We start from the raw sequence: 23,282 nt of genomic DNA on the forward strand, positions 1-23,282 counted from the left end.
TTTTCAAGGTCAAACCGTGGTCATCTAAAATATCAAATCCAAATTTTTAACCCTTTATGGGACGAGGAGTGATATACGGTAACTTAGACGCGACTTTTAAATTGCATCCCCTTTTTACCTGATTTTCACTCAGCCAATCAGTAAAGATCATGAACATGAACACTGAGCCCATAACTGTTTTATTAGATTCCACACGGAAGTGGCCTAAAGTTGTCAAATGTGATCATGTGTATGTTGACCAAAGTGCCTTTGGTTGATTTGATATTTTATATATATATATATATATATATTAATTCCCCCTCACAAATTTAAATTTCTTTAATTACATATTAACATGAATCCTACATATTTTAGTAAACACATTAGAGATAGCTCAATTTTAAATGTAAAATGATAATAATAATCTTTTTGCTTTATAAAAAGGCCAAGTTTAATATAGAACATATATATGGTAGGTAGGGGGGGTCCCTACTTAATGTCTCCATCAGTTTGGGTCCTTTGCCTGAAAAACGTTGAAGACGCCTGGTCTAAATACATTTGTTTACCACTTAGGGGCAAGCAACCGTATATGCTAAATTCATTAATCTTGATTTTCTCCATGAAAGCCAAATTTTTAAAAAATTTCACAAATGTAAGAAAAAGGCCCAACATCAACAACACGCTGGGGTTGAAATTTTTAATTTACAACTATTTCAATGAGTGCTCCATAAAGGGTTAAAATGATGTAGAGAGGTTTGTGATGTTGATTTTGGCTATGGATAAAACAATCTTATCTGTTATATCAACTTATAGGCAAAAAGTACAAATTTGATGGTTGTAGTTTCTCAAATGTAATAAGATTTTCCTCATCTTACATGATAATAAACTGAATCTCTAAGTCCAGACACGTGGTTGGACAAAAATCTGAGAGAAATATTTATATTCTGTATATGGTGCACATGAGAATTCTTCTAAAATACCAAAAAAAGAAGAAAAAAATAGAAGAAGAGTCTGTGGCACACAGGTTTATTTTACAATATGGTATATAAGTACGAAATGAACCATTTGAACCAGTTTGTACAGTGATTTCATTCATATTTTCTGCATATTTACAGTACTGTCTAGCTGCATGATTTACATTAGAGAATAGTTCATCATCAATTCAAGTTTAATGCGAGAGAAAATGATGCACAAAACTCTCTCTGAACACAAACCAGCAGTCAAACGAGTTAAATTCCCACCACAGGCAAAAGAGGTTCAGTACTTAATGAGAATTTCTTTAGACTGAAGGAGAGACAAAGGAATTTCGAACATCTCCAAGACGAACACTGGACCCGGGCCAGTAAAAAGAACATTCCTGCACCTGTGAACATTAACAAGCTTCAATGTAGGTTTCTCTTACTCCTGTATGTTGTGTTCTGGTGTGTGCAATAGTTCCTAGATCTATACAAATAAGATAATCTCCTTTTAGACTCTGCAAACAGGAAAGAAATTAAGGCTTTCCTAAAGGCAGTCCTTTTGAAAAATGGCATATTAGAATAAATTAGCCAAGAACAGAGAAACAGAGCAAGAGGTGAATCCTGGCAAAAAGTTCCCAGACAAATAATTTTACAGTCTTCTCAACACAAATACTATATTAATTTGCAAAGGTACAAAATAAAAAAATAATAAAATGACATATTTTTGTTTTGAGAAGTTTAAAAAAAAAAGAAAAAAAAGTCAATACCAGAGCATAACGAATGAAAAACAAATTAAAACAACACAAAGACCAGAGCAAATTCTTGCGAGGCTGATCCGAACCAAAAATATATTCTGTGTTTTTTTTTGTTGTCTTCTTTTAAACAGCAATTATTAAATCACTCTGTGTGTTATAAGAAAAAGTAGTCCTTGGTTTCAGGTGAAGTTCACAGTCCGTAGGCCTTGTAAGACTCATTTGTTTGCATTTCCTTTAGCTTTTTACATCAGCAAGTACAAAAAAAAAAAAAAAAAAAAAAAAAGAAAAGTGTTTCAGCTGAAAGCCGAACAAGGCCGTTCTTCTGTCTGAAAATGCTACAATCCTTCAACGAATTTCTCTAGCGTGTCTCCCGTCGTGTCGCATGCTGAACTCATGTCGCTGCTCAACCCTCGGTTTGGTGTGCTAAGTTGCGGGAGCATGGCACTGTGCTCCGGCGTCCCCATGTGTCCTTGCTCCATGGGGCCCGACAGGGGACCTCCGAGGCCCGGGTGGGGAGAGCTGGAGTGGAGGGCGCCGTGCTGGGGCGACGGCTGCGGCTGTATCCGCGGGGAGGGGCTGGAATGAGGGGCCTGCTGCGAAGGCGGCCGGGGCGACTGCACCGGGGCCGGGGAGCGTACTTGGTTTCCCAGGGCGTTCGCCATCGTCTGGCCGGGTAAATGGCCTCCTCCCTGGGGCTGCCCTTGGAGCATGTGAGGTTGCGGGCTCATCGAGTTGGCCTGCGCCGGAGAACCCATCTGCTGCTTCATCATCTGCTGCTGCTGCTGCTGCTGCTGCTGCTGCTGAAGCATGCGCTGCTGAAGCAGGGCCTGGGGCCCGTCCATGCCCATGCCGGCTTGGCCCATTTGAGACGCGGGAGGCAGGTGCCCCATTTGCCCTCCGCCGCCTTGCATAGCCATTTGCTGCTGCATACGAATCTGGGAGTAGCTCGGCAGCCCCGGCTGCTGTTGAGGGAACTGACCGGGGCCTTGAGGCAAACCTCCCTGCTGCTGCTGCTGCTGTTGCTGCTGCTGCTGCTGTTGTTGCTGCTGCTGCTGCATCTGCTGGATCCGGAGCAGCTGCTGTCTGCGGTACAACTGGGGGTTACCGTTCTGCGCCGGGTTCATCATCTGGCCTTGGGGACCCATGGGCACCATGACCTGGGGCCCCGCCTGCTGAGGAGCCTGCTGCTGAGGAGCCATCCCCGGCCTCTGCACCTGGTTCGCCATCGACGCCATGGCCTGCTGCATCACCGCCTGCGGCCCCAACATGGCCTGAGGGGTCTGCTGCGGCTGCTGCGGCTGGTTGGCCTGGTACTTGGCCGTCCTCTGCTTGATGAAAGCCGCCATGAGGTGGGGGTTGGACTTGAGGATGCTCAGGACCTGCTGCTGCTGCTGCGGGGAGCTGGGTGACTTGAGGGTGCGCAGCAACTCTTGCAGGGCGCTCGGAGCGATGTTGCCGGGCATCCGGGGCATGTTTTGCTGCTGCGGCGCCATGCCCTGCTGCGGGGGCCCCTGTGGAGGCATGACCCCGGGCATTTGGAGACCCTGCGGCTGGGGCATCATGGGCCTCTGCACGAGCGGGCCCTGCGGGGGCATCGGGTTTCCCTGAGCCTGCTGGGGAGCCATGGGGCCCTGTTGAGGCGGACCCTGCGGCGGGTGGCCCGGGGGGTTCTGCATCGGATTCTGCATCCCCGGACCCCACTGGTTCTGCTGCATGGCCTGCATCACCTGGGGGCCGCGCGGCCCCTGCATCATCTGCATCTGGCCCTGCATGGGGCCCATCATGCGCGGGTGGTTCATGGGCATCCCGTTCATGGCGTAATTCTGTTGCTGCTGCTGCTGCTGCTGTTGTTGTTGCTGCTGCTGCTGCTGCTGCTTCGCCTTGGCTGCCATCTCGATCTGTCTGGCAACTTTCAGGGCCATCGGCGGCGGCTGCTGCTGCTGCTGCTGCTGCGGAGGCTGAGGCTGCGGTTGGTGCGGGATGTTGGGCATGGGCGACTGCTGCTGATGGATCGGGGACGACTGCGGCCCCGGTTTGCCTTGCGGCACCGGCGTCGGGGGCTGACTGCTGCGGCCGTTGTTGGGGAAACCTTGGGGTATGTTGGTGGGGTTTGGTGGCGGCGGCTGCTGCTGCTGCTGCTGTTGCTGCTGCTGCTGCTGCTGCTGCTGTGGAGGAGGAGGCTGGTTGGGAATAGGCTGGGGAGTCTGGGGCGTGTGAGGCTGCGGCACTGAATTCGGGGTGTCCGGGGCAGCTGAGGTAGGAGGCGACGGCATGGGCATGCCCCTCCCGGCCATGGTGGCCATCCTGCGTCGCATCATCTGCGCCTGCTGGAGCCTGTGCTGCAGCTGCTGCTGCCGAAGTTTGTGCTTGATGTTGAGGCAGAAGGGAACGGGGCACTTGTTCTCCTGACAGTGCTTGGCGTGGTAGCAGCACAAAGCGATGAGCTGCTTGCACACGGGACAGCCGCCGTTGGTCTTGCGCTTGCAGCCCTTGGTGTGCTGGACCACCCTCTTCATCTTCTGGCACGAGGGCAGAGAGCAGTTGGCGTTGCGGCACTGGCAGGCGTGGACCAGGGACTGGATGCAGCGCTGGATGCTGAGACGTCGGCTCTCCTGGGGGCTCTTGGAGGCCTCTCCGCCCTGACTGTTGCTGTCGTCGTCTAGACCCAGACCCCACTTCACCATCTGGTGCTCGTGGCCCTTAGTGTTGTAGCAGTTAATGCATAGGTCGTAGTCCTGTCGCAGGCAAAGGAGAGCGCGGTCAGAACAACGTCCGAGCTTCGTTTTAAAACGATAAAGATTAAAGAACGCACGTGTGCGGCGTCATTGGGTCTTACCTCGCAAACCGTGCAGTGCCAGCGAGTCTCCACGTGGTGCTTGCACTCGTTGCAGGTGTACACGAAGCGGTCCTGGCCCTGGTTGTGCAGCTCCACCAACATGCACATCGTGCTCCACTTGCACCTCCTCAGCGAGCTGAACTCCCAGTGCTTGTCCCGGGCCAGCGTCAGGAAGGCGTCGCGTCCGTCCATCAGGTCGCAGGTCAGCAGGGGGTCGGGGTCCATGATGGGAGGCAACGTGTTAATGACCGGGCCGGCGTGGAGGTGGATGACGAAAAATACCTGGAGGTACAAAAGGAGGGGAAACGTGTCATTCGCCTTGAAAGATCTCGGTGTGGAAATATGCGAAATATGTGCACGATATAGAATTCGTTTTGAAAGTCTGACGCTTCACCTCTTTGTGTTTCTCCATGGTGGCGTAGAGCTTCTGGGACAGGTCGTTGGCTACGTTTGGCATCCCAGGCTTCTTCTTGCTCGCTCGGCTGATGCTGCTCTTGTTTTTGTTGGTTTTCTTGTTGTTCTTCTTTTTGGCATTCTTGCTGTCAGCCTGGGCTCCCTGGGTAATAGACAGACGCAAACATTCAGAGGAGCAGAGATTGCACAATGGGCAAGCTTAAATTATGCAATTAAGCTGAGTGGTTATGCACTGGCAGAAAGGCCGCTGAAAGCTTTTATATAATGACTACTTGAGAATGATAAAATCTGGGAGGGAGACACAGGCCTCGGCATCGGGCTCGTCGATTCTACAATAACAAGGGAGGCTTCCTTCTGCATATACAACGTTTAAAAGAACTTTTCTACAAAAAAATTACATAAAACATGAGTCCTGAAAGCAGATGAAGAAAATTTTTGTTTGTTTACTGAATAAAATAAATAATTTGTACATAATTGTGAGGTGTAAAATTAAGTGAACCCATGTTTTGAGAATCTTGTGCAGTAATAACAGCAACTAAACGTCTCCAGGGATTTGGAGGAAGCTGCTTCAGTTCTGAGTTGTTGGTGGTTTCCTCACGTGATCTGTTTGCGTCAGGTCCTTCCAGCCGAGTCTCATTACAGCGATTGGAAAGACTTGTCAACAGATTGAGTGTGATTCGGCCTTGAAATCGACTTTTAATCCTTACTTTTGCGTTTATGATTTGCAATATTGGCTCATTTTTCTGAATAAACAAATACCAAAATACAACATTTCAGTTTCCTTTGTTTGATTGGTTCTCTTCGTCTACTCTCGTGACTTGTGTGGAAATGGTCCATGTATGTTTTGGTCTACGGACATTAAAAAACAAAACACGAGCGGTTATTTGATTTTCCTTTTAAAATTCAAAGATTAATAAGGAAATTCGAGGCATTTTTCTTTACCAATTTTGAGAATGGATGAACCAAACTTGTCTATAACAAGTTAGTTTTTTCATATTTTGCTACTGGAAGTTGTCGTTTTCAAAGTAAGAGCACATATGGGGTCGGTGCTCACCCAGGCTAAAATGTCTTTACTTACTCTGTTGTTTTTGCCATGGCAGAAATCTCTGCAGCCTATCAGAGTAGTGTGGCTAGCAGCTAACTATTCCCTGGTTACATGCAGTTATTTTTAGTTTTTACCTGAAATATGCAGCCTAGTTTTTCTGCAGCCATGTCGTCTTCCACGAGACTCACTCTTTAATTGTTACGAAAGACAACGTACTGACCCATGTCTGTCAGTTTCTGTTATACAGCGGCATGCTCTTAGTTTGAAAACGACAATATACGGTCGAACAATATGAAAAAAAACAGGCGTTACTTTTTGTTTTTAGAAGAAGAAAAAGAAACATTTTCAAGTTTTGTTCATCCGTTCTCAACCCTGATAAAGAAAAATGCCTTAAACTTAAATTTTTGAATTTTAAAATGAAAATCAGAAAAACTCCCAACGACCAAAACACACACGGACCGAAAATCCTCCGACGTCCGTTTGAGGGATGCAAATAATTTTAATCTGCACTGTCTGTACGCATTTTAAAAAAGCTCATTCTACCTCGGTCATCTCGGAGGAGGCCGTGTTCTCCTCCTTCTTCCGTTCCTCCTCCTCTTGCTCCAGCTCCTTGATGCTCTCCTCCAGTACATTAGGCCAGAAGTCGCCCTCAAAGTAGGGCAGCTCATTGGCGCTGGTGAGCCTGTCTTCTGTCGCCTGCTTGAAAATGTCCTGAACACAGACACACAAAAAAATAAATAAAAATTGTAAACTTTCTATGAACGACTAATTGGTAACTAGCAGAGGAAATTACAGGCAGTAGAGGAGCCTCCTGAATCTGACCGGCTGCAACAAACGGACTTAAATGCGGTGGACGGAGACGTGACACCAACCTTGTAATCATGCAGGATCCTCTCGGCAAACGCCTTGTCCAGCATCTTTCTGTACCACTCCTGGAGTCTCTTAGGTTTGGGGATTTTCTGGTCGGGAGGGTGGCAGTGGAAAATGTAGTCGTCTCCTTCGCTGGGTGGGCAGGCCCATATGTGACCCATCACATACCTGGTCAGAAAATACAATTATGAGCCGCTCGCAGGAATGATTATACATTTATCTATCCATTTATCTTAACACGGTCACTTTAAACTCACCCAAGTTTCTTCACATACTCCAGGTAGCCTATGAGGATCTCGTGGTAAACTGCAGTCCTTAGCCCACGCGGCTTGAAGAAGTGAATACTGTCTAGGTACGATATGTAAACCCGTCTGAAAAGCGAACACAGAACGTTTAATTGAGAAATAAACTAAGAGGTAACTGGTGGCGTCGCTGTTTTCTTGCTGCGGTTTGTACCTGGTGTTTGGAAAGGGGCACTCTGAGCCGTACTCCTGGACGTGCATGCCGAAGAAACAGACGTCCACCCCGTCGATTTCCTCGAATGCAAAAAGTGCTTTGGTTCTGTAAGGGAAGCTCTCCATCATTTCGCCCGGGTCCACAAACCTGTGGGAGCAGAGAGGAGTTGGCGACGACGGAAAACGGCTAAATCTGCCTCAGGTGTGATTCACTGTGGACTCCAGTCAGTTCTTCAGCGAGTACTTTAATATAATCACACATATATCAACATCAAATACAATTTATTCTTTGGCTTAATCTCCTGCTTTCTCATTGTAGTCGGATGTAACTTCATAAAATGCTTAATTTTCTACACACTGTAAAACACAGCCTTACACAGAGATGTCCAGCAAAATAACAAACTAGATTTGAAGCTAAAGAATCTAAATGGAGCAATATTCTCTCTACTTTAAATGTTATTATAATCTTTCTGTTTGCCTGCACATTGATATGACACTGATTTAGATTTGACAAACCAGTAGAAAAACACTGAAAACTTGTAGACTTCAGCTGTTTCCATTACAGTTTTTTGTTAAATAAAAGTGCTATTTCTGAAGTATCGATTAACTTTGTACATGTTTCCATTCAAAGTGGTAGGATGAGCTGTAACTCTCATGTCGTCACACGAGACTTCGCTTTGAGGAAGATTGAGGACTTCGAATGAATAAATGAATGAATTTTATTTCGAAACGTTTCAAACAACGTATAAAAATATGTAACCAACACTGTTAAACCGATGGTCACATGACATGAAAAAAGTGTTTCCTTTGCACTTTTATATCGATACGTCTGAAAAATCCCCTCATGAGAGCAGAAACATGTTTTAGTGATATTTGAGAGGTTTTTCCGAATGTACTTTTCTGTTGCGACATTAGGTTTTTCTGGGAGTAATAGAAACGCAGCATTAGTTAACACTAAAATGTGTAATTGTGGTTGGATATAGTGAAAGTTTTTTTTTTTATTGCTGAAGGCTCATTTAAGGTACTAGACTAGACGCCATAACCTGAGAGACATTTACGCTCTCGCCAGCCTCTGTAAAAACGCTACGCAACAAACGCTAGTCGGCGCTGTGCCTTTTTTTGTCTGTATTTCTGTTTCCACTTCCTACATCACTTTCAAAACTGACGCCTCAGTTAACCTTTCCTCTGTGTGTTCCATATTTACTGATCAGAAACAATCAATTTGAAAATTGCAGCTGGAAATACTGAAGCAGAAACACGTTACTACCAAGAGGAACCAATCGCAGGTCTTGCGCTGTGACACGTAGTTACATTTCTGGGGGTGTGTGAGTCAGACGACGGCGTTGAGGTCAAACTGATGCAGAAGCTTTAACCACCTAAGACACGATAAAAGCTACAAGTGTTTCTTAGAACCAACATCTGTCTGAACATATATGATGATCAACACAGAGATGAATCCATGTGTGGAGAACAGGGCAGGAAATATTATGTAGATCACAAGTGTCAAATGTACGGCTCGTGGGTCAAAAACAGCCCGTCAGAGGGTCTAATGTGGCCCTATTAAATTACATAGAACACTGTAATTTTTTACAATGAAAATCCATAATTTATCCACTATCCACTGGGACTAAAGAGCAGACAAAAACGTGCTCAAATTGCACTTATTTTTCTTAAGAAATGTATTTTTTTGCACTTTTAAGGCCTGTAAATATTCTCCTAATTTACCTGTTCTTCTTTTCACTAAAATAAATGGAGCCGTCGTTACTTGTGGGTTATTGTGCTGAGTTTTTACCCCTGACGTAGTTAATATCTAAGCCGGTATAAGGAAGCTGCCGCACTGGATCAAGATTTATTGCATGTTCTGGTGAATCTGAATTAAAAAAAGAAAAAAAGAAAAAAAAAAAAAGCGGATGAAAACTTTACCTTGACTTCATGCCAGGCTTAACCTCCACAGTTTTGTCAGAGCTGGCCACCACTCGCACAAACACCTCCCCCGCCTCTGGGTGGTTCTGCCTTTTCAAGTACTTATTCACTCTGTCCTCAATGTACGTCCCCAACCTTGTCGTCTGCAACCCTTTACGAAAACGAAACGCAATTTTAACATCAGGTACTTGGGTAAATAAAGAAATTAAACGCTGGTTTACTGGTACGTGTGACATACTTTTGGCTGAAAACTTGTTTTCCTTTCTTGTTTTGCCGGACTTCTTCAAACAGTTGTCGCAGATAAAGCTGAAATGACAAACCTCTTTAGTGTCAAACAACAGTCATTTCCTCTTACTGAGAGTTCTGTGAACTACACACGTCCATATAATCAACGGTTCCCGTGAGCGAGACTTACCCCGACGGCCAAATGACATCGTAGTGCAGAACGCAAATCTGATGCATCTTTCGTCCGCAGTCTTTACATTCAACGAACCTAAAAAAGGACGGAAACACGCATTTTCGTTGTGGTTTCGTGCATAAAAAAAAAAGTAGAGAAACAGCTACGAGACAGAGTGAAGCTACAGGACTCACGGTTCAGGGTCCAGCATGTCGTTTTTCTTCTTCTCAAACTGATCTTTCGATATCATGCTGCGCAAAATAAAAAAAAAAAAAAAAAGGAGATAAAAGAGAGAGAAGCGAGTTCATGTCGGCTCCTGTGACTGTAATCGTCTTACGAAGAACTCTGTCAGGACAGAAAAAACAGGCCGATGGCCTCCAAGATCATCGCCAGGTAATGCAATAACCCAAGCCTGGTTGGACTTACGTCTGCGGCTGTGCCGGGTCATCCCCCAGGGTCACACTGTTCCCCTGGATCTCGTTGAAGCACTTTTCACAGAAGTGATACCTGTCGGCAATAAGGCCATATTTGGGTGAACTGCAGCCAGCACACACAGTAGCAGCACAGGCAAACCGGCGCACGGGTGGCAGAATGCGGAGTGAATGGAGCACACGGCAACAACCGAGGACGGAGCGTGGGCGGTGGACGGACGGACGGACGGAGGGACACATACACATACACACACACACAGGCAGAGAGACTGGTTAGTCACAGTTGAAATGGTCATGATCCAGGCACTCTCGTTCACAACTGGTAAAGAAATGAAAGGAACCGTGCTAAAACGCTACGTTAATGGACGGCGGCCTCCGAGGAGCATGCTGGAGTATGAGGACGACAGAGAATAACTTTCGCTACGATGGTTTACGACGCAAGCGACATGCAGATGAGCTGGTGGAGAGATGATACGGGAGTGGAAGGAAGGAGTGAGGACTTTTAAGACGCCTACGTTCGTTTCAGTGAAGGTATTTTAGACCTGACGCTCGACAGACTCGACCGTGGACGTGTGGTTCAGGTTAATAAATAAATCCACCTAAAAAGTCTTAGTGGATGGACTTCACCACGTTCATTAAACATGTAATATCTGAACCGTGTTGCATTAGAATGACGAGGAGGTGCAATAGCAGATTCTATACAGAGGGGGGCGCTTTGGTGCCTTTTTTTTTTTTTTCTCTTTTGCAAAAACCAAACGCTGCACAAGAGGCACAACGGCCGTGGACCGTTCAGGTCGTCGCTGGGCCGCGTTTTACGACTCTTTGTCTGTATCGTCTGCGATACTCCTATAATAGTAAGATCATACCAACTAATTTGTGTGCAATTTATTTATTTTTTTGACGATGCTACTGCAGATTGTATAATGACCTGCGTGAGTTTTTACCTGTTCTGGTAGCTGTAGTAGGTGCCATCCCTGGAGATGGTACACAACTGTTTGCCATAGCAACACAGTGTCTGGGGTGAAAACTCAAACTGTGGAAAAGGAAGAAAAAAAAAAAAACACTCGATAAATAACAACGTGTCTATTAAACTACAACCTTGCATGTGTCACCAGTAGTTGTTCTGTTCTGTCTTATACTTTTAAAACTACGTCCCAATTAATTTTTATTCTTGGCAGGGTTTAAGAAATAACCATCATCCTAACACTCCTGAAAACTCATATCAGATTAATCAGGAACCACAGATTCACTCAAACCAGCTTTCCTTACAAGTTCAGAATTTAACTACAAACCAGTTGCTAACAGAGGCAACAACGTCACGTCTATCTATGTCCGCGCCATCGTTTCGACCTAAAACGGGGTCGACGACATTCCCCAGCCGCGCTCGTGCGGACGCAGCCTCGTCTCCTCACCTTCCTCCCGCAGCAGTAGCCCAGACCCTGCATGACGGGGTCGATCTCCGCCTCGAACACCTCCGCCAGCTTGGTGCAGTACTTGTAGACGCGGGACGTCTTGCGGTTGTACAGCCAGGCGTTGTTGAACATGAGCCACACGTCGTCCACGTACTGCCAGGGCTCCTGGTACTGACCCGTGTCCAGCTTGCGCTTGATGGTGGACAAGTCGATGGGGTTCTTCACGATGTCGAAGTAGTCCTAGGGCAAGAGACATATCCAGGAATTAAAAAAATAAAAATAAATCATTCAACGTCTTGCGATGTTGGAATGAACGTGTAATTGCGGACACTCACGGGGATCCCCAGTAACATGGGGTCTACGGGTTGTCTGAAGGGCAGCGACTCTGGGTCTTGCCTGTAGAGGGCCTCAAGTGTCGGCATTAGAGCTTGTCTCAGCTCCTCTGGCTTAAAAACTGGACACACAACCATAATTCAATAAGAAACCACATCCAGGCAGCGTGTCCGGCAAACATTTCCTTCTACGCGTAAACGTGCTCTTACTTTTTTTACGGTTCTGAGCGGCGGAGGCGGCCGATGTGCTGTTGGCCCCGCTCTCCTCCTCTTCTTTGGGTTCTGCCTTCACCTCTGGCTTCTTCTCCTCCGTTTCCATTGGTTCCTGCTTTGGTTCTGCTGCGTCCGGCTCCTCCTTTTTCACCGGCGGGGGTTTGGTTTCGTCGTCCTGCCACGCGAACACACGCATCGTTAAAAAAAAACGGGAAGTCGGGCAACGTCGAACGAGAAAAGGTTACGTTAGGGGCGACGATCTTGTGCACGTACCTCCATTTTAACATCGATTTGCTTCTTCCCAGAGTTGCTGTCGTCGTCTTCGTCCTTTACTTCGGGTTTGGTTTCGGTGCCGCTCACGTCGGACGGAGCCTGTTGGGAGTTGAGCTCGGCCACCGAAGCTGGAGTAGGCACTCTGTTGTCTATGCTGGCAGCTGCCTGGGACAACTGGAAGGGGTCAAAGAGACACTCTGATCACACACTGAAAAGAAAACTCATCGGTTAAAAATGCTTTAACAGAAGCAGGAAGTGGCTCCTGTGGGTGACCCAGAATCTCACCGGTGTGCTGGGGTGCTGCGCCTTCACCGAGGTGGGCTGCTGCATGGGGGTCTTGGGCTGGGGCTGCATCGGTGTGAGCGGCTGGGAGGGGTCGGGGGGCGTGCCGATGGCCGACGGGGGGCGGGGGAGGCCGCTGGGTATGTGGGTCGGGGTGGAGGAGGGCCCGCCCGTGGAGGCGGGGGTGGAGGGCCGCGGCGGTATCTGGGCCTGCGTGGGGGCATGGTGGTGCTGCTGCTGCTGCTGCTGCTGCTGTTGAGGCTGCAGGCCGGCGGACGCGTTGGGTGGAGGCGTGGGACCCAGCGTGGGCTGGGCGGCGGGGCCACAGGGCAGCTGGGCGCCGAGCGGGCCCAGAGCGTTCAGAGACAGGTTAGAGTTTTGCGGCTGCTGAAACGGAGAACACTGTTAGCACAGCACAAAAAAAGAAAGAAAGAAAAATACAACATTTCTGAACGTCTCACCTGTGACACGGGAGCCTGTGACATGCCCTGTCCCAAACCCATATTCACATTCATCGCTCCACCTGCGGCTCCGGGAAACTGGCCCTGCGGCAGGAACTGGCCTTGGTTGGTCGGCTGAGATCCCATGTTATTGGCATGACTACCCATCATTCCTTGAGTGGGAGGCATCCTCGACGGGGACATGCCCATCTGGAGAGGAATGAAATGATAAGACATTACGGTCGTTACAATAATCGCCATCAGCTAAAACAAACATCCGAACGCAACGCATGCGCGGCACCGCTGCGGCGGTCCACGAGCGGTGATCGCAAATAATAAATAAAGTGAATCAAGGTACGCCACGGAAGCAATCAGGAAGGAACATTACGTGGCTGCGAGCCAGAACTTGAGCTCTGCCTTGTTTTCGATGCAGATTACGCGCTGGCAGACGGGGCAGCCGCTCGATCGATGGATCGGAACTTGCGTCGGCCGCAGGAGCCGCGTTTCACGTCGCCGACGCTTCAATCGACAGAGTCGAACGCTGGTTATTTTATAACTGAAACCAGGCGACAAACTAAAGCAAAGAAGCACAATCGCCGCCTCGCAGCTGCATTCTTCCGCCAAAGAGTCGAGTGGTGATTTACGTCCATGTTAATCATTTCCAAAAGTGTGTCGCGATTGAAGCGCGGCGGTAGATCTGAACTGGTAACTTTAAAAAAAAAACATCTTTTACAGTCGGTGAAATCAGTTGACAATAGCGCGTCTTGACCGGAAGCCAGTTAGTCATAAAAAGACGATAAAAAAACAATAAAAGGAGGAAGAGTTTGAAGAAAAACAAAAAAAGCTGAGACGGGAGAGAAGTCGTACCGTTGGCACGGAGCCCATGCTCATCTGCTGCGGATGGTTCATGGGGGAGGACGCCCTCGCTCCCATGGGTGCCTGAGACATCTGCGCGTTCTGCATCGCCATTGGGTTAAACTGATTTATTCCTGTGGGGACAAATACACACAGACACACACGCGCGCGCAATTATTTACCTGTTTGGGACGCTCAGGAGTTGTTAATTTAATATTTCATGCCCCGCCGGACGAACAAAGGGACCAAATCAATTCATTTAAACATCAAAGCTCAGAATGAGGAAGGAAGAAGAAAAAAAAAACATAAATCTTCCACAAAAATGAAGAATTAAAAGAAGTAAAAGAAACGCTAAGTCATAAGAGATTGAACACATACCTTGGGGCACCTGCATACGGTTCATCATCTGATTTGGCATGTTGGACATCGGCGCGGGTCCATCTGAGACGAGACAAAGCGCAACTTTAAAAACTTGCCCTGAGTTAAGTCAATATTTTTGTGAAAACACCGCGACAGTTAATAACGTGGAGGTATTTTTAGCCTGGTTACTGACTGGGAGGTCGGACAGCTTGTCCCGGGCCCATGGCGTTGGGCTGAGCCATGCCGGGCTGCTGGGGCCCCGCTGGCCCCACCATGCCCGGCTGTTTCTGGAGCCGAGAGCGCCTCTTCTCCTCCAGCTCCTTCTGGATCTTGTAAATCTTTTCTGCCAGGAAGTGATAATACTCGTCCTGATGAGAGGATGACACACAAAGAGAAACACGTCTCAGTCGCCGGTTCCAGTTCAAATTGACCGCAGTGTTACCACGCGCTGTGCGCTATGTCGCGTTACCCTGCTGTTGGCCGACTCGTACATGTCCCCCTCAACCTTGCGCGCGTACGACACCAGGTTCTCCATTCGCCGGTCCTTCAGTGCTGCGGGGTCTGGGGTGGGGAATATGGCTTGTACTCTGATGAGAGAAGATGATGATTAATGTACCACGACACAACTCGGACGGATGTCGCGCACGAACGCATCGGCTTCGTCGTCAGACTTACAGTTTGTGCACCAGGTGGGTGCGCAGGTCCTGAGTGACATGTTCATGCCAGGCTTTCCTCACCCCCGCAGCAGAGAGGGGGGTGGCGGCGGGCAGGTTTCCCATGCCTCCTACCACTGAGCCGTCTGGCATCAGCTGACTGCAGGACGGAGACGAATTGAACAATTATCATTAGCATTTAACAAAAAATTTATTTTTTTCCCGAATACATTTCATTTAAGGTGAAAAGACTGAGAGCATTTAAGCTCCAAAGTTTGCTATGCATTTTTAATTTCGCCGAGGTATTTGGCATCAGTAGGACCTAAGAAGTATATGAAAAAAAGCATCATCTTTCAACAGGAAGTTGTAGTTTTTGAAAAAAATTAATTATTTATATTATGATAAAGTCACCAATGTGTGTTAAAATATAATTTTTTTATATTTTTACATTTTATCACCTGTACATGGCTGAGCAAACCCAGAATTGCGAAAAATTAAGTCCTCAAATGGGTATTTGCTAATTAGCGAGGCTAATGCTAATTGTAGCTTGTTGCTATTGATAAAATTTGTTAAACTGTGGGTTTGGTTCCTCGTCCACTTTTGTCTTGTGATCGTCTGTATAATGAATCCTATGAAATGTCCGCTATCGTGTTTTTACCGACTAGCGTATGGACCCTTTGCACTCCAAGTGTCCACCAACGTGGTTTACAACGGGTTTAAATGAAGCAGCATAACCTTCAATAAAACCTAAAACTTCCCTAAAATATCCACATATGAGGACGCGGGGTCTCAGGAGGTTAATGGGAAGGGAAGTAAAACGTAGTGGACGCTCTGTCAAGAAAAGCGTGGTTGGTTTGTAGTGAGGGAGACGAAGGCTTACTTGTTGAGTGAGGAGGGTAGAGAAGAGTCGGAGTGCATGCCAGTCTGGTCTGAGGAGGCCGTACCCATGCCTCCCGCCATCTGGTTCATCTGATTAGTGCCTGATAGACAAACATCGTCATTCGCCCGGGTTTCCAAACATTTCATAGAAGCATTTCCACCGTGATCGAGGAGGCGCTTAAACCTCTAAACGGCAGCGAAAGCGGTTTTCGTTCCATACCTAGTGGGTTCATGTTTCGCAGCTGCTGGTGCTGGGGTCCCTGGGGGTTTTGCTGAGCCGGACCCTGCCCCTGGACCTGAGCGGGGGACTGGTTCCCGTACGGCAGGCCCAGGGCCGCGTACGCCCTCTGCATGGAGCTGGGGTCGATGTGCGTGGCCGCGCTGTTGATGGCTGTGGCGCTGGGCTGCCCGGGTCCGACCGTGTTGATGGCGTTCTGAAGGCCGGCGCCAGGGGAACTCAGCATAGCTGGACGGAGACGATACAGAAGTGGTGTGGAAATATTTAATATTAATGAACATATGATTGCAAATTTATAAAATATATAAATATATATATTATACTATAAAAAATATTTATTTTCTGCATTAAGAAATAAAACGCCAAAGACGTTCTTCTTGGACCTCCGTCTAAAACCCCAGCGCCGCTCCCTGCTGTGTTGATTGCTGACAGGGAGCATGCTGCCTCTGTGGGGGATTTAAATCTGTCATAGGGCCTTTTAACCAATTAGAGCGCATGTCGTCCCGAGACCCTGCCCCCACTGATAGCAGAGCCGCCGGGCCCCTCCCCTGGGTGTCACATTACAGGCCCAGCCTTTCTAGAGGAATCCTCTCGCCGTCGGAGCTCTTGCAGCCAGCGAGCCAGCACAGAGGTGCAGCAGGCCGACGCGGCCTGCAGGGGGCACCACTGCATACTACACATTGACTCGAGGCCGATCGGCGCCCCGGTGGGCAAGGTTTTCATGCATGTAGTTATTTCGGCTCCCATAAATATTGATTTATGATTACCGTATTTTTTTTTTATTATTATTATCCAATAAGTGTTTTCAATTGGACGTGCGAGATGAAGGGAGATCTGCCGGAGAGACTCACGCTGCTGATTACGCTTATCGCTCGCGTTCTTCAAAGGCAGGCACACCGGACAATCGTGCCGCGTGCAGTTCTTCCAGTGGGAGATGATCTGTCTGGAGGATGCACAGTGAGCCACTGGAGAGAAAGAAAGAAAGAGAGAGAGAGAGAGGGAAAAAAAATAAATAAATGGCGGCGTTTGAGAAGATTAAGAAATCGCTGGATTCATAATGAGAATGCAAGGTCAGCAGAACGGGCGCAGATTCAGAGAAGAAAACTTTGTACTATAAAAGACAATGAGTCCGTAATTATGTAAAGGCAACAACATGTTGTAAAACTATATTACGACCCCTCCTTCGACTCCTTTAAACTTTGGATAATGCTTTACTACCCAGTGTTGTCTGATGGGAGCTGATGAAATGCACAACCGTCATAACAAAAGGTTTTAAATAGAGCCGTCTGTTGATGTTGCCCGTCTCTGGGGCGTATCGAGCCAAGAGAGAAGAAGCGCTCGGACGACGTAATTACACACGCGTTAACGCGAGTTTCAGAAACCTTTCGTTGCGTTTATGTGCGATACAGCAACTTCGCTGGGACCCGTGGAGAATCCAGATGTTTATATTTCGCCTTCTGATGTTGACAATCAAACAGTTAACAGTGATAAAGGCAATTATGGAGAATTATAAGTCATCATCTGATTGGCTGAGACTCACACGGTGCCAGGTTAACAGTCAGTTTAACTATAATAAACCCTTTTGCATTGTCAACGCTCAGCGACGCAGTAGTTTGTTGCACGTCCTCTGAGGATGCCCGTGTCATTCCACTTCCTTAAACAGTAATCAGCAGTTTTACTCAGGACAAAGGGGGTAACGTTATGATGAACTCAAGTCAACGGGTGCTTGTTGCTGTTTGGACGAAACCTGCAACAAATTACGAACACCTTTCACAGCATCTCCCTCGAAGCATGTAAACCAACCGCTGCGCCCACTTCACAGGCCTTAATTACGGCTGCTTACATTGTGCTGTTGACACATCTGTTAAATGTTCTTGCCTGCTTTCTTTCAAATTTGATTCAAAACAAAAAACACATGTACTGTACACCACAGGTCTTCAACAGGGGATCCGTAAAGGTACTGTAGGGGGGTCGCAAAATCTTTGGTTGATTAGACATTTTTTATACATATTTTTTAAATATTTCCCCCACAAATTGAATTTTCTTTAAACACACATTAACATGAATCCAACATTTTTTTTGTAAAGGGAGAAATGGAAGAAGAAGAGGTCGTTTTCCAGTTAACACTTCACTCATTCAGTTATACAGGAGCTGTCTCAGCAGCGCATCTTCACATATAACGCGACACCTGACCTGTCAGTCTAATTACGTGCACAGTAGGCCCCGCCCCTTTCGCTGCTGAGCCAATCAGAAGATATTTACAAGATATTAGCAAAATTACAATATTAGCAGAGAGAAGCCATGTCGTAGGTAGGGGGGTAGGGGGTTCCTACTTAATCTCGTTGAAACGTTGAACACTCCTGCTACACACCAATCAGGCATAACATTATGACCACCTTCCTAAACGTGAGTAGGTGCTTCAAAAACAGTTCTGAGGATCAAGGAAAGGACATGGGCCTTCTGAGGGCAACACAATGTAGTTAGTGGGGACCATTTGGTCCCAACTATCTGTGGACCATCCCACAGATAGTTGATCTACTTGGGACCTGGTGAATTTGGAGTCCAGGTGCCATTTTTGAGTTTTTTTGGTCTGGTTGCACCCTGCTGAGAAGTGTCATCGCTACAGGGTGGGGGTGTGTTGGTCTGGTCTAGGTAAGTGCTATATGTCTAAGTAACATCCACATGAACCCCAGGTCCAAAGTGGTTTTAATGTTGCGGCTGATTGGTGGATACGCGACAAATAAATCTGATTATGAACCCCCTAAATAACGCGTCACTTTCACTCACCCTGGCAGGACTTGCCAGCCTGGCAGTGGGTCATGTGGTTGAGTACGTTCTTCATGGTGCGGCAGTGGGGCAGAGTGCAGGTCCTCACTTCCCCGTTGGCCTGCTCCCGCCGCTGGCACTTGTGTGCATGGAGCAGCAGGACCAGCTGCTGCTGAATGAGTTTTCTCTTCTCGGGGTCGGCCGTCGGGCCCGCTGACACCCCACCGGCCCCGGGCACCATGCCCATCGACGCTACCTGCTGCTGCATCTGCGAGTGTGAAGGTATGCGACGCGGGTTAGGCACGTATCAGCGTATCAGACGGTACCAATGTTAAGAAATCAATGAATATAATGAATCATATAATGCATAGACCGTTAGTTGTAATATATAGTTCTGGACTAAAACCTTCTTCATGGCTGTTATTATAAAGGTTCAAATTCTAGCTTTAGTATCATATGATAAATGCCCCTTATTTGGAAATATATATTGGAAAATACATGTAAATACAAAAAAAAGAAGCAACAATCCAGTTCTGAACCCTCTGCAAATAAAAGTGCCTCAATTTACTGCAGAAAGTACCACATTTAAGGAACTAAGAGTGATGCACAACGTATTGATGGCTGCCACTTAAAATAAAGTTCCTAGAGGTTATTTCTACATTTCTGTCTCCTCCTAATCTCTGCTCTGCCTTTGGTTGTTGTTTGCACTGGGGTGGAGCTGAAGGTGAACTCCTCACACACCCACCATTAATAAAGACAATAAAATGCTCATTTACCACGAGTTCAACAATATCAGTTTGTGAGGGACTCAATAAAAACGATTTGCCAAACACCTGTTGAGCGAGTGGAACATCGGCTTTCGGGAAAAGTTGCGTGTGCACTTTCCAGCCGCCCTTCGACCGCGTCCCTGAACCCGGTTCACCCACAAAGCTGGACATTTCTAATAGCTGTCACACGTGTCTCCAAAACACGGGTTTGGGGTTAAAACGGCCCAGGACAGCAGGTTCATGTCCAGAAAGTTGTCTGCATAGGCTGGCTGTCATACATTGATTGGTCTTTTTTAAAAGATGGGACAGATACTCACCATGTTTGGCACACTCCCAGCTCCCTTCAGCTCAGCGGGGAACTGGGGAAGGTTGTTGGAAAGGGCCGTCTTGTTCTGGAGTTGTTGGGCGTTGACCCCCGCTGCCCCCATCTGCTGCACCCCAGCCTGACCATACTGCTGGCCAAATGGCGCTCCTGACATCCCCATCTATAGTGGGGGAAGCACATCGGAGGGTGGTCAGAAGATTGGGCCGTTACACAGTCCATTATTTACCTTACAAGGCAGCTTAATTCTCTCCCCGGACTTCCTGAGTCCAAAGATGATCCATCTTGCCAGGATTCGAGCTTTGCGCTTTGGAATGAGCCACAGGGGTCCACCAACATGTTGGCGACAAAGCCGGCTGCTTCTTAGCTTTAAAAGCTACTCGGGCTGTGGATTCTCTTTTCTCTTTAATACTCGACTACTTGGACATGTGTTTCGTTGATCAGACTGGTGGAAGTCGGTTTGTGAAAGACGGCGATCAGATCATTCATCCATACACCTGCTAAGCGATCGTCCTTACCGAGGACTTTACAAGGACGACCTGGTGCTGTGTATGTCAGGTTAGCATACCTTCATAGAAGACACTTTTTTTTTTTTTTTTTTTTTTTAGCTATTTTGGGGCAAAGGGACCCAACAGAATTTGCAGGTAAGAAAACTTGAGATCAACTGATATGGATTTTTTAGGGCCGATACCAATATTTGGAACTGATATTGCTTTTCCCCCCTCCATTTATATGATAAAAAAAAGACATAATTATAACAAATGTTACAAGTTTTGAACCACAAACATAAACATATTATTGTGATTGATTGACAACCTGCACTATTCGCTTGCCAGAGAGAGAGAAAAAAAAAACGTCAATAAAACAGTAAAAGTTAAGACTGTTGCTAATGACTGTAATGTGTTGGTGCTGAGTGATAAAGTAAATAGTAAATAAATTGCTTTGTTTAGTAACCAATAAAAAAAAAGGCGTGTCAAGAAAGCATTTTTCCATCTTCCAGCTGCACATACTCGGTTAGTGGGGGAGGGGCAAACAATGTATGGGCTGCACGGTCCGCAGCATCTCCAGCAGCACAGGGCTGCCTGCGATAGTGCCTGTCCGTAAATCTTGCCAAGGGGGAAAAACGATGCATGTATCGACCGATACCGATAATAAAAATAAAAAAAACGCATATATCGGCAGATATATCAGTCGCTCTCTGGACTTTCTATTTGACCTATTTCCTTCAGGTTTCCTCCATTATCTGCATCATCTTGTGGGTTATCAAATGTGGACGAAGCACTTTTAATGTGTGCTGACGACTGCAGCAGTCGATGACAAAGTTTCATAACTAATCACATCATCAGGTGCTACCGATAGAGAACAGTAAACGGTACTTCCTTTATTTCAAATCAGCCATTTTCCAAGCTAGTAAATAGGAACACATCACACTCCACTGATTGGTCCGAGAGAATTGTAGCTAGAATGAGTTGCGACACGGGACGTCAAACTCGTTGTTTTTAAATATCCAAGCAGCAAAGAGCATTTTCTTTCATTCGTTTGACCACATTTTTTTTAATAGTAGTCTGCAAATCCACAGCACTGTCATCTGCCTAGTATAGAAGTTTAGTTTGGTGCTACATTGCGCATAAGAATACCATACATAGAGAGGAGTACCAGCTGCAGTAGAAGACAAGGTAAGAGAAAAGTGCATTGCACCAAAAATTAATAAAGCAGAGTCCCACTGTGCGATGAAAATGTGGCTTTAGATGTTTTCTTGCCTATGGCTGTAAATTAGCCTTCCGCTTCCAAAATGTCAACAGAAAACAGCTTTGATTTTATTTCAATATTTTGCAATTAACCAGTGCAACCTTTGAATTGTGCAACACCCCCTGTGAGGGAACTTGAAACTGCCCCCATTTTTGCTCTACAAATGAAACTGAAGGAATTAGTCAGCGTTAAGTTAAATGTAAATTAGCAACCAAAAAAAAAAAAAAAAAAAAAAAAAAAAAAATTTCTACAGAAAGGATTAGTTTGCTTCCTGTCATTTAATTCGTCACTCCGGTGCTCTCAGCGTGAATCTGTGCCGCCTTTCGCCTGACTTCCCCCTAGCAGCGTAGTGGCCACACAGCAGCTTCGCTTAGCAACCGGAGCAAAGCCCTGCCCAGCAGCGAGAGAAAAAAAAAAAAAAAACGGGAGGTGACAGAGAGAGAGAACCACGAGCTTGCACAACAAGCCGAGCCGAGAAAGAGAAGAGTGGAGCGCTGCACTGCTGCCTGCCTGCCTGCCTGCCTGCCTGCCCCTCCCCCCGCCCTGCACAGAAGCACACAGATGCTTGCCTGCTGCCTCCCTCCCATTCAGCCTCCTCTCCCACACGGGTTCTCTGACTTGACGAGTATCACCAGGCAAGAGGACGGCGGCGCCGCTACAACGCGCAGCCTCCGGTGTGTTTACACCCCCCCCACTCCTCAGCAAGTCCTTTTTCCCATTAGTAAACTTCTACTACTAATGAATTATTTGGAGAGCTGAACTTTTAGTCGCACTTTGCTTGTGCTCGTTTGTAGTGATGGCAAGAAAAATTAAAGAAAAAAAAGAAGATGCACATTTCATTTCATTCCTGCAATAATTATGAAAACAGTAGGGCTACCGGTGCTTTTTTTTTTTTTTGACTGCGTCACTGTGAGGCGTGGTGAAGATGGAAAGGTCTGAAAAATTAATCAGCAGAACGAGGAGACTCGTGCCAAAAAACAGGTGTCGGGTCGGTTGTTTTCTTTTTCTTTTTTCTTTTTTTTTGAGAGTGACCAGGCGTCCCTGATTTCTGGGGACAGTCCCCGTTTTGGATGACCTGTCCCAAAAAAATGTCCCCAATTTTAGCTTTTCATGAATGAGAAAAAAATGTTGCGCTCCGACTACAGGTATTACGGTAGCCGGCCGTGCCGCTATTTACATCACAGACAGTTTAAATATGTCAAAATAAATGAAACCACAATTATCCCTGATTCTTCATTTCATGGTGATAACATTTATTTTCTATATATATATTTATCTCCAAGCTGTAAATATTTAACATTTAATTGGCCAATAAAGCTGATTCTTCTAATTTTGCATTGATTTAAAAAACAAAAAACAAAAAGGCACCTCAATGATAATTGGTACAAGCTGGTTGTAATCTGCATCATCCCCTTCCCTCTAGAATAATTACGGCGTCTCAGTGTGTCGTCTTTAATATCAATTAGTTAATCTTTAAACAGGCCCACGCAAACTAATGTGATTTTAAACAATAGCGCAATAACAATAAAATACAGGTGTACATGTGTGCACGGAGAAGGAGGGAAGGAGGGGCTTGTTTCATGTGGTGATGTCTGTTGAAATAATCTTAGCGAGAACTAGCTGGCTGGTTTAACCTCAGCTTCCTGTCAAACCGCAAAGCCCCGAGACTCTCAGACA

At 46.6% G+C, this 23,282-nt stretch overlaps 1 protein-coding gene across 4 annotated transcripts in view; it reads right to left on the minus strand.

The window, feature by feature from the left end:
• Positions 1-989: 989 nt before the first annotated feature.
• crebbpb (CREB binding protein b) overlaps positions 990-23,282 on the minus strand; it is a 32,090-nt gene continuing 9,797 nt past the window's right edge. The window contains exons 3-31 of one of the 4 annotated variants that reach the window (XM_047571508.1): positions 19,852-20,019; positions 18,789-19,035; positions 16,853-16,966; positions 15,984-16,229; positions 15,765-15,864; positions 14,907-15,044; positions 14,701-14,818; positions 14,425-14,599; positions 14,250-14,312; positions 13,884-14,005; positions 13,038-13,226; positions 12,580-12,960; positions 12,295-12,468; positions 12,019-12,196; positions 11,812-11,930; positions 11,477-11,716; positions 11,009-11,097; positions 10,060-10,140; positions 9,828-9,884; positions 9,652-9,729; positions 9,475-9,542; positions 9,237-9,387; positions 7,315-7,461; positions 7,116-7,229; positions 6,861-7,026; positions 6,532-6,699; positions 4,924-5,085; positions 4,530-4,811; positions 990-4,428 (exon numbers count right to left, since the gene is read on the minus strand). In XM_047571508.1, coding sequence (XP_047427464.1) covers positions 2,029-4,428; positions 4,530-4,811; positions 4,924-5,085; positions 6,532-6,699; positions 6,861-7,026; positions 7,116-7,229; positions 7,315-7,461; positions 9,237-9,387; positions 9,475-9,542; positions 9,652-9,729; positions 9,828-9,884; positions 10,060-10,140; positions 11,009-11,097; positions 11,477-11,716; positions 11,812-11,930; positions 12,019-12,196; positions 12,295-12,468; positions 12,580-12,960; positions 13,038-13,226; positions 13,884-14,005; positions 14,250-14,312; positions 14,425-14,599; positions 14,701-14,818; positions 14,907-15,044; positions 15,765-15,864; positions 15,984-16,229; positions 16,853-16,966; positions 18,789-19,035; positions 19,852-20,019 — 6,735 coding nt within the window. In that variant the 3' untranslated portion in view covers positions 990-2,028. Of the gene's footprint in view, positions 4,429-4,529; positions 4,812-4,923; positions 5,086-6,531; positions 6,700-6,860; positions 7,027-7,115; positions 7,230-7,314; positions 7,462-9,236; positions 9,388-9,474; positions 9,543-9,651; positions 9,730-9,827; positions 9,885-10,059; positions 10,171-11,008; positions 11,098-11,476; positions 11,717-11,811; positions 11,931-12,018; positions 12,197-12,294; positions 12,469-12,579; positions 12,964-13,037; positions 13,227-13,883; positions 14,006-14,249; positions 14,313-14,424; positions 14,600-14,700; positions 14,819-14,906; positions 15,045-15,764; positions 15,865-15,983; positions 16,230-16,852; positions 16,967-18,788; positions 19,036-19,851; positions 20,020-23,282 lie in introns of all 4 variants that reach the window. The other 3 variants (XM_047571506.1, XM_047571507.1, XM_047571505.1) reach the window with 3 other exon arrangements.

This window comes from Mugil cephalus, chromosome 20 (assembly GCF_022458985.1).
Source record: "Mugil cephalus isolate CIBA_MC_2020 chromosome 20, CIBA_Mcephalus_1.1, whole genome shotgun sequence".
Lineage (NCBI taxonomy): Eukaryota > Metazoa > Chordata > Actinopteri > Mugiliformes > Mugilidae > Mugil > Mugil cephalus.